The 13,601-nt window shown below is 38.1% G+C and overlaps 1 protein-coding gene across 2 annotated transcripts in view; it reads right to left on the minus strand.

Annotated features, from left to right (window-relative positions):
• Window positions 1–1,086: 1,086 nt before the first annotated feature.
• Window positions 1,087–13,601, minus strand: part of ATP11A (ATPase phospholipid transporting 11A) — a gene marked incomplete at both ends in the record, with an annotated part of 119,473 nt that continues 106,958 nt past the window's right edge. The window contains 4 exons of one of the 2 annotated variants that reach the window (XM_080613781.1): window positions 1,087–1,366; window positions 8,377–8,542; window positions 9,372–9,475; window positions 9,756–9,821. In XM_080613781.1, the coding sequence (XP_080469907.1) occupies window positions 1,109–1,366; window positions 8,377–8,542; window positions 9,372–9,475; window positions 9,756–9,821 (594 nt within the window). Of the gene's footprint in view, window positions 1,367–6,722; window positions 6,801–8,376; window positions 8,543–9,371; window positions 9,476–9,755; window positions 9,822–13,601 lie in introns of those variants that run through there. The other variant, XM_080613782.1, reaches the window with a different exon arrangement.

Consider the following 13,601-nt stretch of genomic DNA (forward strand, 5'->3'; position numbering starts at 1 on the left):
CTGTTATTCTTAAAGTCACTTAGACAGAATCCTCCTTGCAGTCAAACAAGTTGCTGTATCACAACTACGGTTCAACTGTTCGCAAACAGCCGTGTGCCACCTCGTGGTTTGCTTGAAAAAGTTAACAGTTGCGTGCTTTGTAATACATCGAACCAAGCTGATTAGCCAGTATTTAACCATACACACACAAAAACTTACAATTAAGAGGATGATTCCAGGTAGTAAGAGTCGCTTATGTGGAAAAAAAGCGTTTCTTCCTTTAAAGAAATAAACGTGTCAAAAAGGATTAAATATATAATGCTTTTGACTATGCCTATTTTATAATTACAGGCAGAGGAAGTGGGAACTCTGGGTAACCTGCACCTCTGACAAATTTGGAAAGACATTTTAGGCCAAATGCTTACGTTCAGGTTTTAAGCGGATACTAACATTGATATTTGCCTACCTAACAGCCAACTTGACTTCCTAGAGCATGTACATAATCCACACAAGGATTGTTGCGCCTATCTTTCTACGGGGGAAAGCTAACAGAAAACCAGACATAGCCCTGATTTGGCCACTTACAAGGAAGTGAGCATTAGAGAGTGTTTCTTGAAAGCAGATTTGCACAGAGGAAACACCAGTTTGTTCTACAGAAAGAGCAAAGAAAGAAAAAGGACAGAGGACAATCAGAAACAGTACTTGTTAAATATGACTTAGGAGACTTTCACTGGAGATAACTGAGGTCATTGCTTCTGGCTGAAAATTAAACCTGTTGAACTCAAAATGTAGGTCACTGACTGAAACTATACACTTCAAGTAACAAAGAAAATGACTAAAGATGACAGAAGCAGTAAATGCACAAAATTCTTGACACAGGATGAAGAGAATTTTTAGTGCTACCAGTCTCACAGTACCAGACTGTGCAGATTGTTCATTGCTCCAGTAGTTCAAAACATAAAAAGAGGCCTATTAGCCTGGAAGGGTTCATACTTCTAGCTCTTGATCCTGTTTGTCTGAACACTACCTCAGACTGCAAAAGCCATGTATAGTTTAATATATTTCTGTGACGCGTTTGTTTCCTGAAAAAAGAAATAAATAGTTTTTAAAGGCTTGACTTGGTGTTCTGTCATACGGACGTTTCCAAACCTGACCCACTGTAGCGGTAGCCTGCACTGGGACGGCAATGCCTATTTGAATAGCCAAAGACAGATGGAAGTACTGAATAATCAATGCCTCTCCAGTGCGCAAACATCATTTTTTTAGAATGAGAATTAGACCTTCTTGCTGGGGAACTGCTGCAGTCACTGCTCCTGTATCTTGGGCTTTTCAGACAGGCAAGAGGTGTGAACTCCGAGATGTGCTCCTGACAGTGCCTCGATGCATCCTGTTGAAGGGAAAAAAACATATACACAGTAAACAAATGATTTTGGAGCTAAAAGTCTACAATTGTGTTCTTTCTTAGGGCCACTGTGCCCTTGGTATAACAATGCCTTTCACTAAATCGCCACTGTGGCTATTTGTTTCATGTAAAGCTATAACCCCTCATGCTGTTGAGCAACCAACCATTTTCAACATGATTAGTTTTATATTAAGATCTACAGAAGCAGGTGTAATTGTACACATAATCTCTGAACCTGATAATGGGCACTTTAGAGGACAGATGAAGACACAGAGGATTGCTTTCAAGTTGAATTGGTTTAAATCAGGTTTATATTTCACTTCACAATCCCTCCTAGTGCATCTTTTTTTATCTCTGAATGTCTTTAGTCAGGACTTCTTACAGGGAATCTTAAGACAGAACAGATTCAAGTACTTTGCCCTGCACTTCCAAAGAGATGGAATTCTTTACAATCAGTTAGTGTCAATAGCTAAAACTTCAAGAGGTTTAATGCACTTGCTTTGTACTTCTAAGCAGTATCTGATTTGCGACTTGCTTCGGTTACATGTAGCATCTATACAGCCAATTTATGCTATCTTGGCCTAATTGTCCATTAAAATTTATCGGTACCACATAATCACTCCACACTCTGGCAGAATCCGCCAGGAAATATTTGGGATTACAGTACCACCACAGCTGCATGACAACACCTTAGAACACATGCACGAACTAAAAGAAAATTAGCACAGCACTTCCCCCAACGACTTTATCTAACTCTTCACACTGAATGCACAAATAGTTTCCAGGTATAGAGGCACAGAGGTTATGTGTTGGTATTTAAGCTATAAATGCATTATAAGCATGATTTCATAGAATCATTTAAGTCAATGTTATCAATCACTCTCTCCACAAATGCTATGTAAGCCAGTCAATCCTCTATTCTTGATCATCCCCTTCCTTCTTTCCTGTCAACAGCAACACAGGAGCAAAAGGAACAAAATCACAAAGAAAAGATTAATGATGTAGCTTATAGAAGTTTGAATGAGATTTAATATTACACTTTTAAAACCAATCACAAGCTTGAAACAATACTTTTGCATAGCCAAGAGCAATCAGAAAACTCTCTTACAACAGGTACTCTTGGAAAAGTCAGTAAACTATACCAAACTGCTCACTAACAGTAAGGCCTGGGTTCTTTTAAACACACATATAGACCAAATGCCACCAATACAGAAAAATGTAGATAATAGAATCATAGAATAGTTAAAGTTGGAAAGGGCCTTAAGATCATCTAGTTCCAACCCCCCTGCCATGGGCAGGGACACCTCACACTAAACCATGCCACCCAAGGCCTCATCCAACCTGGCCTTGAACACCGCCAGGGATGCAGCATTCACAACCTCCCTGGGCAACCCATTCCAGTGCATCACCACCCTCTCAGTAAAGAATTTCTTCCTTAATAATCAGGTAACAGATTAGCAGACTTTGTTTTGGAAATGCTGGAAGGAGTATTCATACGCTGTATGGGAACTATTTTTCTTATTCTTCCAGTTAGAAAGTGAGGCATTTTAGGTAAGATGTGTATTTCCTCAAAGAAAATAATGTTTTTTCTACACATAGCTCCAAGGCAAGCACTTTCAATCTGCCATACCTGAAGCTGCTCAGGAAAGCTGGGGTTTTCTACCACTATTTATCTAGCAGTCATTAAAAGTAAATCAAAAGCACCCCTCAACTACTGTAAAGCATCACAGCCCACAGCAGCACATTACACTGCATCTGTCTTCTCCAAATGCTGGAACTTTATACCTTCACTTCATTCCTTGTGTGCTGCTTCTGGGGTCAGGAGAGCATGAAGTGACTGGAGCAGATACAGCATCCAAGTAGGAACGTATTTGCATAAAAAAGTGTACCTTCTTACCTATATTCACTGGGGTAATCAATGGTGTGGCAAGGAGATGAGGTAAAGCAGAGAACTTCATTCTGCTGCCCTAATGTTTGGAGTATTTAGGAGCTCATCACTTGTGCTGGTGTCTCAAGTATTTGGCAAGATGACCACCCATCTCTCTTGATTCGAGGCAGTGATACAACAATGCACTGCTCTATACAGAGCCCCAGTCTCTGTAACTGAGCCAAAGTCCTGTTCACAAATCACTTCCTTTTGCATGGTTATTTTCCTGTCTTACTGTCCGTATTTGGTCTATATATGTATTCAAGAGCATGAGAGATGATGGAAAAACTGCTTATGCATGAGATTTCTGACTTTATGTATTCTACACTATGTAATGTGAGTACAGTTTGCAATGACGACCACAGTTCTTATAGAAGAAATGTCACACAACACCTACACACATAACATAAGGTATTTGTAAGACTTTAATATGGGTATATTGATTCATTGCTTTTCCTTACACGAGTAAGTGTCCGAGATAAAAAGATCTTACCTGTGGCATGGAACATCTCTTGCAAAAACTAGGCTCTCCAAGTAAAACATAATGATTTTGTGTCAGTATTGATAAAGTACATCAAAAACTCTGGAGGAAACAGTTGATTTGTAAATAGCACACTTCACCAATAGAAATTAATCCAAACTGGCAACACGTACAGTGCTGTTACCTAGTTTTGATCTAAATATGGCTCGGAAGCTGAAAGATTTCCTTCAAGAAGTGGCCCATCGCTGTTCGCCAGTGCATTTAGGGCTGTTTTATGTCTCATACTCTTCTGCAAGGATGAGGAAAAACAGTGAGACTCTTGCTGAATACAAGAGAGAAATGTGAATGAACTGTACCGTTTGGTACAAATGTTACTGTTTTAGCAAAATCCTGTAGAAGTGATGGATTTTCTGACATTTAAAATTAAAACAAGGTTTCTGATTCTTGATGCTGAGGTTACCATCTGAGCCTCTCTGAAGATGTTTCTAGTTCATTTCAAACTCCGTTAAAAATACTTAATTACTCTCAAAAGCACTTAACTGTACCATGACTAAGTACCACAGGCTCTCCTGCCCCTTTGACAATAACCTGTCCTTGTGATAGAGAATCATAGAATAGTTAGGGTTGGAAAGGACCTTAAGATCATCTAGTTCCAACCCACCTGCCATGGGCAGGGACACCCCACACTAAACCATGCCACCCAAGGCTCTGTCCAACCTGGCCTTGAACACCACCAGGGATGGAGCATTCACAACTTCCTTGGGCAACCCATTCTAGTGCCTCACCACCCTCACAGTAAAGAATTTCTTCCTTATATCCAATCTAAACTTCCCCTGTTCAAGTTTTAACCTGTTACCCCTTGTCCTGAACCAAGCAGATTCCAAATTAAGGATCAGATGTCTGCCTCTGCTACTCCCCAGTACAACTGGCTGGGGAGGTGATGGGGCCAGTGCCAATGAAGGCTGACTGACAGCTTTGTTATTTCACCATGGGGAGAGGGCACGGAGTTACTTCTCCCATGGTATTCAAATATTGCAATGGCAAGATCTATTTCTTTGTTTTCCATAGAAGAGGAGCCCGACACATGACAAAGGCAACAGTTTGCTGGTGACCAGTTTTCTAAGAGGAACAGAAGAATAATGAATCCCCAGAGAGGCTTCCCCAGGCAGAAGGACCACTTCGGGTTTCCGCAAGTGCAGCAAAGGGTAGAGATCTCATAAGGAGGCTAATGGGCAGATCTTGTGGCTGAAGTGAAAGTGAAGTGAAAAAACAATCAGTGAGAAGCGAAGAGAAAAAGAAAAATATTTCTTAAAAAGGGATGAAAGCACAGAAGTTATTTACTGCTCAGAATCTAAGCACCTGGTATTGCAGCTACAAAATATTTGGGACTGCTGAAACACTGTCAGCTGATGTGACAATTACAAAAAGAGGAAAATTTAAAGTGAATTCATGTTTTCCCTAACAGAGCTGCTGAGCTGCTTCTATTAATGAAAGAGGAATAAAGAAAAAGGAAATATAATCAATTAATATAGACTGGATATATTAAAGAACACCCTATTGCTTTTTAAAAGTAAAGGCTGAAAGAAACCTCACAGCTGCAGAGTTTCCAGTTAAAGCAACAAAATTCAGCTTGTTTCACTGAGCCAAAGAGTCGCTGGGACTACATGTATTAGAAATTACAGAATTTCCAGAATTACCAGAAGGCAACAGATTCCTCCAAAGCTTTTGCAGAATTAATGCTTTAGCCCAAGAAATACAACAGTTCACACATGTGTGTATATATATAAAAATATACATGCACATACATATACACGTATACCTGTGTGTACCTATATGTACATGCATACACACACATACGTGTCTTTGTGTGTGTGTATACATATGCATATAACTGAAAAGCTCTCTCAAAAAACCTAGAACGGTAACTGGAGTGTTTAAAACCCTCTGAATGATAACAGTGGTTAACTATCTATTACCCACCACACACTGAAGTACTCAAAAAAGGAGAAAAACTTAGAAGCATATGAATTACTTAAAAGCTCGGTTCAAACCAATCTGAAGGCACTTAAAAGCCAATTTTAGCCAGAATTTTCAATATTGAAAAAACTTTGTGAACTTTCCCCATGAGTTACATAATTACAGTCACTTTTATTGGCTATGTGTTTTTAAAGGGGGAAAGAAGGAGGAAATGTCTACTTTATCTTAACCAGTTAAAAAATAAAGATATAAAATCTGCAATGGAAACTATCAGTCTCCTAGTATTAAGTAAAAACTAATTTTCTTGCAGACCAGAGAGAAGCCAATATTTACTACCATTTATTCTACTTTTACGTTATATTACTTGTCACATACTTCTGAATCTTGAGCTGCTTTCTTTCTAGAAAAAGTACAAAATTTCATAAAATGGAATACATGCTGGACATAGCTTATTAATAAAAAAGTTGCATTTCCTTTTATCGCAGCACAGCAGGTATATTAATATATTCCAAAGATGGCTGAAATGGCTTCTAGTACCACATTTTCTGTATGACGCTAGTAACATCAGCATAATCAGAATTATCACTTCTTTGTGTGGCAACTATTCCATGTACTGAGGCACAGTGCAAATGTGACATGCGTTCACCTACAGACAGACCAATGATTAAAATGGGGATCTAAGAATTCTAGATTCTTGAGGCACAAACATTATGTAAAATACAGTGACAAAAATGATAGTGATAGTGACAGACTGTGACAATGATTCATAGAGTCTTTGAGTTAAACAGAAGAAGAAAACAACTATACTGAAAAGTATTCTTTTTCAAAATATAGTTGATGTGAGTCAGAAATGGACATGAGTATGGTAAATAACTTCTGATGATAAACTTTTCACTGTCCTTTAAATGAAATGGCCAAGCATGCAGAAAGGCAGAAAAACGTCACCTTTTGTTCCATTAGAAACTTAGACTGCTTGAAGTCTGAGAAAGCATAAAGATGGTGGACTGCTCAACAGAAAGGCACTGATGCTTAGTCTGATTTTCCCAGGAGATTGTAGGAAGTAACCATGCACATCATTTATGTTTAAAGCAAGGTAGCAGTTATTTAGACAAAGCAGATTGGAAGACAGAAAGAAACAGAGAGGGAAGAAGAAACACAAGGGATATATCTGGTTAAAAGCCATTGATTTTCTACTAAATATTAAAAAATGAATACTGCCAGTGTTAAGCCCAAAGTCTGCTTTACAATCAATTCATTTTCCATCATTAATATACAATACCTGTAAGAAATGCTGTAATACCTTTGCTTGGGCTTTTGTTTGCTAGCTTGTTGCTTTGTATTAACCCATTCTCATTTTCTCTCATTACACTTTTAAGCATGCAGAACCTATACTAAGATCAACTTTTTCCACAAATAACATACATGGCAAAGAGAACAAAATGTATGGCAAAATAGAAAAACACTAAATGCTGTGAATGCTCTTCTGCTATTTATTCTTTCCTGTCTTCCTTAAAGTGTGGCATTTTCACAACCGTGCATTCAAGGAATACAGAACAATGGCAAGGGGTTTTACTTTTTCAGATACGAGACAATAATTTTTTACCTTTGCCAAAGGAAAAATTTTACTTTCCTTAGAAGTAAAGTTCCTTTATTCCTTTCCTCTTAATACGAAGTATCTTCTCGAATAAACATCAAAATGCTAACTAATCCCTACAGACAGAGTTGCTGGTAACCCATTATTTTAACCTACAAGCTGCAATCGATGGGCTGAAAAAGGCAAGGGAAGTAACATGAAGTTCAATACCTATACTGTCCTTCACCTTCTAAGCATATACAATATATATATGAAAATTTGCTGGGGCCAAAAATACAGATAACATGTTCTATTGCATTTGGTTTGATGGCCCCAGCATATTTATTCATGCTTCCCACAGAACCTGGCTTCCTTTTCAGCCTCAGCAGAGCAGGCCTGTATTTGCACAGTAGTTCCTCCTTTTGGGCTGATCAGAAGAAAGGAGGCAACAGATTTTAAAATACTCTTTCCATTGGCACAGTAAGGCACATTTATGTAGAAATAACGTATCAGAAGGGGTAAAGTGTAAGTTGAAATATAAAAGAGGAAAAAATATTAATAAATATGAGTAAGTTTTAATACATGTGTGGTTTTATCAGGTATAGTGTAAGTATAGAATAATTTGCTACAAAAGTACGCACAGATCATGCAATATGAATGTTGGCATGAGTTTACTACATATTCCTTACCAACTTTCTATATACTCATCATATGTATTTTAAGTGTATAAACTCTAGATGTGTTCAATAATAATAGTGCTGAATCATTTACATGTCTCCCTCCATCTGCATCAGCTATTTCCCTGTGGTTGCTGGTACAGAGGCACGGGGGCTGCCCCGGGATTCAGGTAAATACCACCATGGAAGTAACAGGCAGTGATTTTCACCATACTGCTTAGAAGTGGCTGGTGTGGAACTGGTGGTACATACCACAGATGGGGAACCTCTCCTCTAATCTTGTCTCTAACCTTGAACTAGGACTAATTGTTGGAGACTTGTGATACAGAAAACTAACTTCACAATGAAAAATATTTTTACCTGGATTCTTTCTGTTGCTGTAGGCCACAACTGTCTGCATAAGACCTTCTTGAGAACATCTGGAAGAAGGCTGACAGTTATGAGCAGAATTATACCCAGCCACGCAGGACCACTAGACAGCATTTGTATGAACACATAATACATCCTCTGATAATTGAGAAAAGGCCTAGTAGGAAAAAAATTAAATAGATATTACATTTCAGTACACAAAGACTGGCCATGTTAAATGTAAGAACTATGACATCGATTAAACACTTCAACTTCCCAGTCTGAGGGAGTTCATTCAACCCTGTTTTCTCAAAAAGCAATCTAAAAGAGGTAACTATCTTCCTCTTGTCCTCCAGGCTGCAGGAAATACCACGATCTGTCCTCCCTCCCATGATGCCTCTCCCTTGCAAAAACACACACACCAAAATCCCCAACACCTTCAACTGTCTAAACTAATTCAACTAATTCTTAAAAAGCTTCTGACCAACAATAAAAGAAGCAGGTGCTCAGATATCTATGGTAGGTCTACTTTGCTAAAAAAGGGCACAAATAGTAAGCACAAACACAGGACTCCTGGTCATCCACACAACTTCAGCATGAGTACTACTCCCTGGCTCTAGTTGAGACTGCTAAAGTTAGATCCCTCCAAGACAAGCCCAGAAGGTAGGTGGCTAGCACCAAGCTGCATGGACATGACCTACCCAAGTGAGATTTTGCCTCAGCTCCTTGAACCAACCCTTGGACTGCTTCTGACTGCTCCAGTGGCAGTTTGACATCTGGTATCCTTATATTCTTCTCTAAGAATATTCTAGCAGACACTCAGTGAAAGAAGAGCTGAGCATTCTCCAATTATCATTACAGGTGTGCTTAAAATGTGATTGTTGTTGGGAGCTCTGCTGTATATAAGCACTAAATTTAATTCTGTTTGGGACAAAAAGGTGAAATACATAACAACTTTTATGTTTCTGGCACAACTTTCGCAATGCAATTTATATTAGGGTTCATACCAAATAATTCCTCCCCAGAGCAAAGAAAAGACAACGTAGAATACCAGTGATCCCCAGATCATGAAGTGATTTATCCACGTCCAATAGTGCGTATCTAGTGCAAGCTGACAAAAAACAAGTGAGATCATATGGTGCTGTTACTATCTAGAAGCAACAGAATATGCAGGAAATATGCTGAAATAAAATTACACCCTTTGAAAAAAAGAGAATGATTCTACATAGAATCAGCTAAAGACTTTTTTCAGTTTTGAGCACAGTTAAGAAAGCACAGATAGCAAAATCTGTATTTAAACTAATATGACAATGTATGTTATAGAGAGAAACCGATATAAGTTAGCAGCAACTGGAAAACAAGCCTTATGAAAATGTCAGTGGATACCTTACCTTCAATGTAACCGTGAATACAAGCACAGTGAACACCAGTGTTCCAAAGGTCCAGTTTCCAAACATCTATAAAAAATAGTCCAAAGCAGTTATAGGTAATATTGTCCACTACATGAATTGTCTAAAATAAAGCTCCTAAAGCTATGTATTGCTTTGTATCAGGAACTCACAGTTAGGCAAAACCACTGAAATCCTACATGATCTATCCTGTGCAAAACGTTTTAGTTTCTTGCTGTTATGTGTACACACCTCAGATTTCATACAGACAGGGAAAAAAACCCACAACTGGTGCAATTAACCTGAAGTTCGGTTATGTTTCCTAATTAAAATCAAGTGTAGCACAGTTAACAAATCACTGAGATTTACAAATGAACTGAAGTAATTTCATCAATCTTCTTTGATACCTTTTCTCTGATCTCCCTTCTCTCTGTCCTTGGTACCCCAGAATTTCTTGGAAGTTCAACAGCATGAGTAACAGAACAAAAAGAATGTGCTAACCATTAAAGCCACGTAAGTATATATATGTTCTACATAAGTTTTAAGATTAAACACTTTTGAATTGTTGTTTATTTTCTCTATACCTGCATAATGAAATAAAAACACTTTAGCTTTTCAAGTGAAATTATCATTAATTTGCAAGCTTTTCAAGAAATTATCATTAATACTGATGGAAGGAAGAACTGTCTGTGAAAATGGTCACAGTGGGTTGCTTGGACTGCAGCAGCTAAGAGACAATCAGGTTTAGGATCTAGAGAAATGTTATGAAAGTAAGCAACAGTGTTCAGACAGTGTGTTTTAGGAGAAGAGACTTTGAATCAGGGCATTGCACTCCTGAGAGAGAAGGGTGCCCAAGAGAGCTGAATGACTGTGAAAGAGACAGCTGCTGTGATCTCATGAGCTCCCTTTTGCAGGAAGATACGGAATTTCAGAAGACCACCTAGGTGGGTGATCAGGATGTTTCTCAATGAACAAAAAGGCAAAATGGGAGCATACAAGAAAAGTGCAAAGTTTTGTGTCAATGGAGGAGTAATGCCATTTATTGTAACTGACGGGCTGACCCTGCTGAAAAGGAAGTTGTAGTGGGGTTACAGTGCATGCCAGGTTGAATACAAGACTATACGGTGCTCTATACATGAGAAAAGCTGCAAACTGACCTGTACTGGGAGGAACATGACCACTGAAGAAAGGTTATTATTCCTATCTACTTGACTATAGTGAGATTGAACCTCGAACACCATACCCAGTTTGGGGCACCTCAGTTCAGGAGCGATGTGAAAAAAAATAAATGGATGGGATCAACTGGCAGGTAGCCAAGGTGGTTAGCAGTATACAGCTCTCCTGTGAAGAGGCCAAAGGACTTGTGTCTGGTAGAGGTTAAGGAACAACCTAGTAGCTGCCCACAAATGTCTGAAGAACAACTACGGAGATGAAGAACTGGAACAAACCTCTTCAGCAACAAGAAAAATTCTGCCTAGGATTTAGGAGATTTTTTTTTTCATTATGAAGCAAAACATTGGAAGAGGTTGCCCAGGAAGGTATGGAATCTCTATCCTCAGAGATATTCAAAACTTGAAAAAGACTAAACAATGCCTTGAGCAACCTGATTTTAATTAGTCCTGCCCAAAGCATAAAGTTGAACTGGATCACCTCCAGGGTCCCTTCCCATCTACATTATTCTGTATGAGCTCGTCCAGTATTAGAAGACAGGGGATTCACATGAGCAAGTGATCACACAAAAGTGTTGCTGCAGGAAAATCCGAATGGAGACCAGAGTCAGCCATGAGGCAGAAATCTGTAGGAAACTAGGCTGAGAATCCAATCAGTTTGGAATGGAAAGTAGTTTAAAAATATTAAAAATAATTTTAAAAATAAATATATGACTGGCTGAAAGATTAATTTTTCTGAGTATCCATTTCATTATTCTAAAATTACACAATGTGCAACCAAGTGTATAGAACGTAAGACGAAATGCAGAAAACCTTCAGCATTTTGACCTTTTACTTCGATGGGTAATGTGATAATTTCATAGGTCATGACATTGCTACAATATTTTATGTGCCCTAAAAAAATATCAGTGCATGAACAGGAATCTAGTTCAGGAACTTCAAATTAGGGCACCTACCGACTGTCTGTTTGCAGTTAAATTTTACAATACTCTCATGTCATACCTGGCATCTCTCAGACAGCCCAGTGTCAGTCTAGCTTTCTGCACACTGAACAGACAAGTCTGGATTTCCAATAAAAGCTGCTAGATTAAATAAAAAAAACCTGAAACAGCCTTCCTCTGCCTCTGTTTGTCAGCCTAGACAGAAAGCATCGGGCTGCAACTAACCCTTCACCTACCCACCTTTTTAGTTTAAAAATTAGGTCACAGCAAAGGCACACAAGGCTCCATAAGGCTGCTAATTTGGCACAGAGAGAGGCAAGCAGAGCAATATGGGATAATGTGAGTTACAAAAACTCACTTTTCAGCATTGAATATCTCAAGATGCTACTTGTCTTCAGGCTGTGAATCATTCTTTTGTATGTCTGTTAACATCTAGTTTATGAAATATTTTTCCATGCTCTGCTCCCAGCCTATCCAATTCTTCCCCTCCTCCTGTGACTGTATTTGTTGATCCTGCATGTTCCAATCCATTATTCTATTTAACTCTCTCCCTTCCTACTGTTTCGTATTTCTCACTCTGTTATTGCTTTCAACTTAGTTTCTCCTACCTACCTCTGAACCCAGCTTAATTGTATTTAATCCACTCTGCACTAAACATATATAAAAAAAAACCCCACACATGAGGAATACATTTTGTTACATGGGTAAACTAAGATGACATTTACAATCTGCAAATACATCTACAGTCCCTTCTCTTCTTTCCTTCCTTATGTAGTAGGTCTCTATGTTTTAATAACACCAACAATGATGTCATACTCAAAGTGGAACACCATTCACACAAAGCAGTACCACAAATTAATAACAATTAATATAAGATAAATCTTTGGTATCTTAGGTTTATTTACCAGGAAATGCCCAAGACAGGCATTTATGAAGTAAATCTCAGTGATTAAAAGTACATATCTTCATTATTGTAGTAATATCATTCTACAGCATGAAAACAGTTTCAAATAAATTTCTGAATACTGAGAAACATCCTGGTTGGGGAGTATGTTTGGAAGCAAATTTAATGGTATGCAGTCTGACACAGGTATTAACTTAATTAATTTAAATACTGACTTCACTTTTTACTGATTTTGCCACAATGACAATTAGTTTCTTCTTGGAGGGAAAAAGGAACTAAAAATTTTTGCTTCAGCAGCCATTTTAACAATTTGGAACTTGGCTTGAATCATCTAATATCATTTATGATATTAGTGCTACCTTCAGCCCCTTTAACCTGTGCCCTGTTCTACAGTAACATATTGTTGCAATAAACCTTTCAAATCTTTCATTGAATTTTTCCAGATGTGAACATAATTTAAATACTTGGAAATAACCATCAACAACAACTAGCATTCATGCATGTATGAACTCATCTATGTATCTCTGGCTATTCCTGAACACTAACATTTTCAAGCCTAAAATCGCAACTCTCAAGTTTTATACACACACATAAGCATGCATGCTGAGTAATGAATTTTTTTTATCTACTGTGACACTCAAGAGTCAGAGTATCTCAAACAACACATTTTATCATCAAATATTAACATGGGTATCCAGTTGTAAATATAAACATTCACAATTTGCAAATTAGGTACTAGTCTGGCTTTAGAGCTTTTCCCAAGAATTTGACTGAATGTGTGCTATAGGAGAAGAATAAAATTCAAAAAGGAATTCAGAATATTTGCAATACAAAC

This window comes from Psittacula echo, assembly GCF_963264785.1.
Source record: "Psittacula echo genome assembly, chromosome: 3".
Classification (NCBI taxonomy): domain Eukaryota; kingdom Metazoa; phylum Chordata; class Aves; order Psittaciformes; family Psittacidae; genus Psittacula; species Psittacula echo.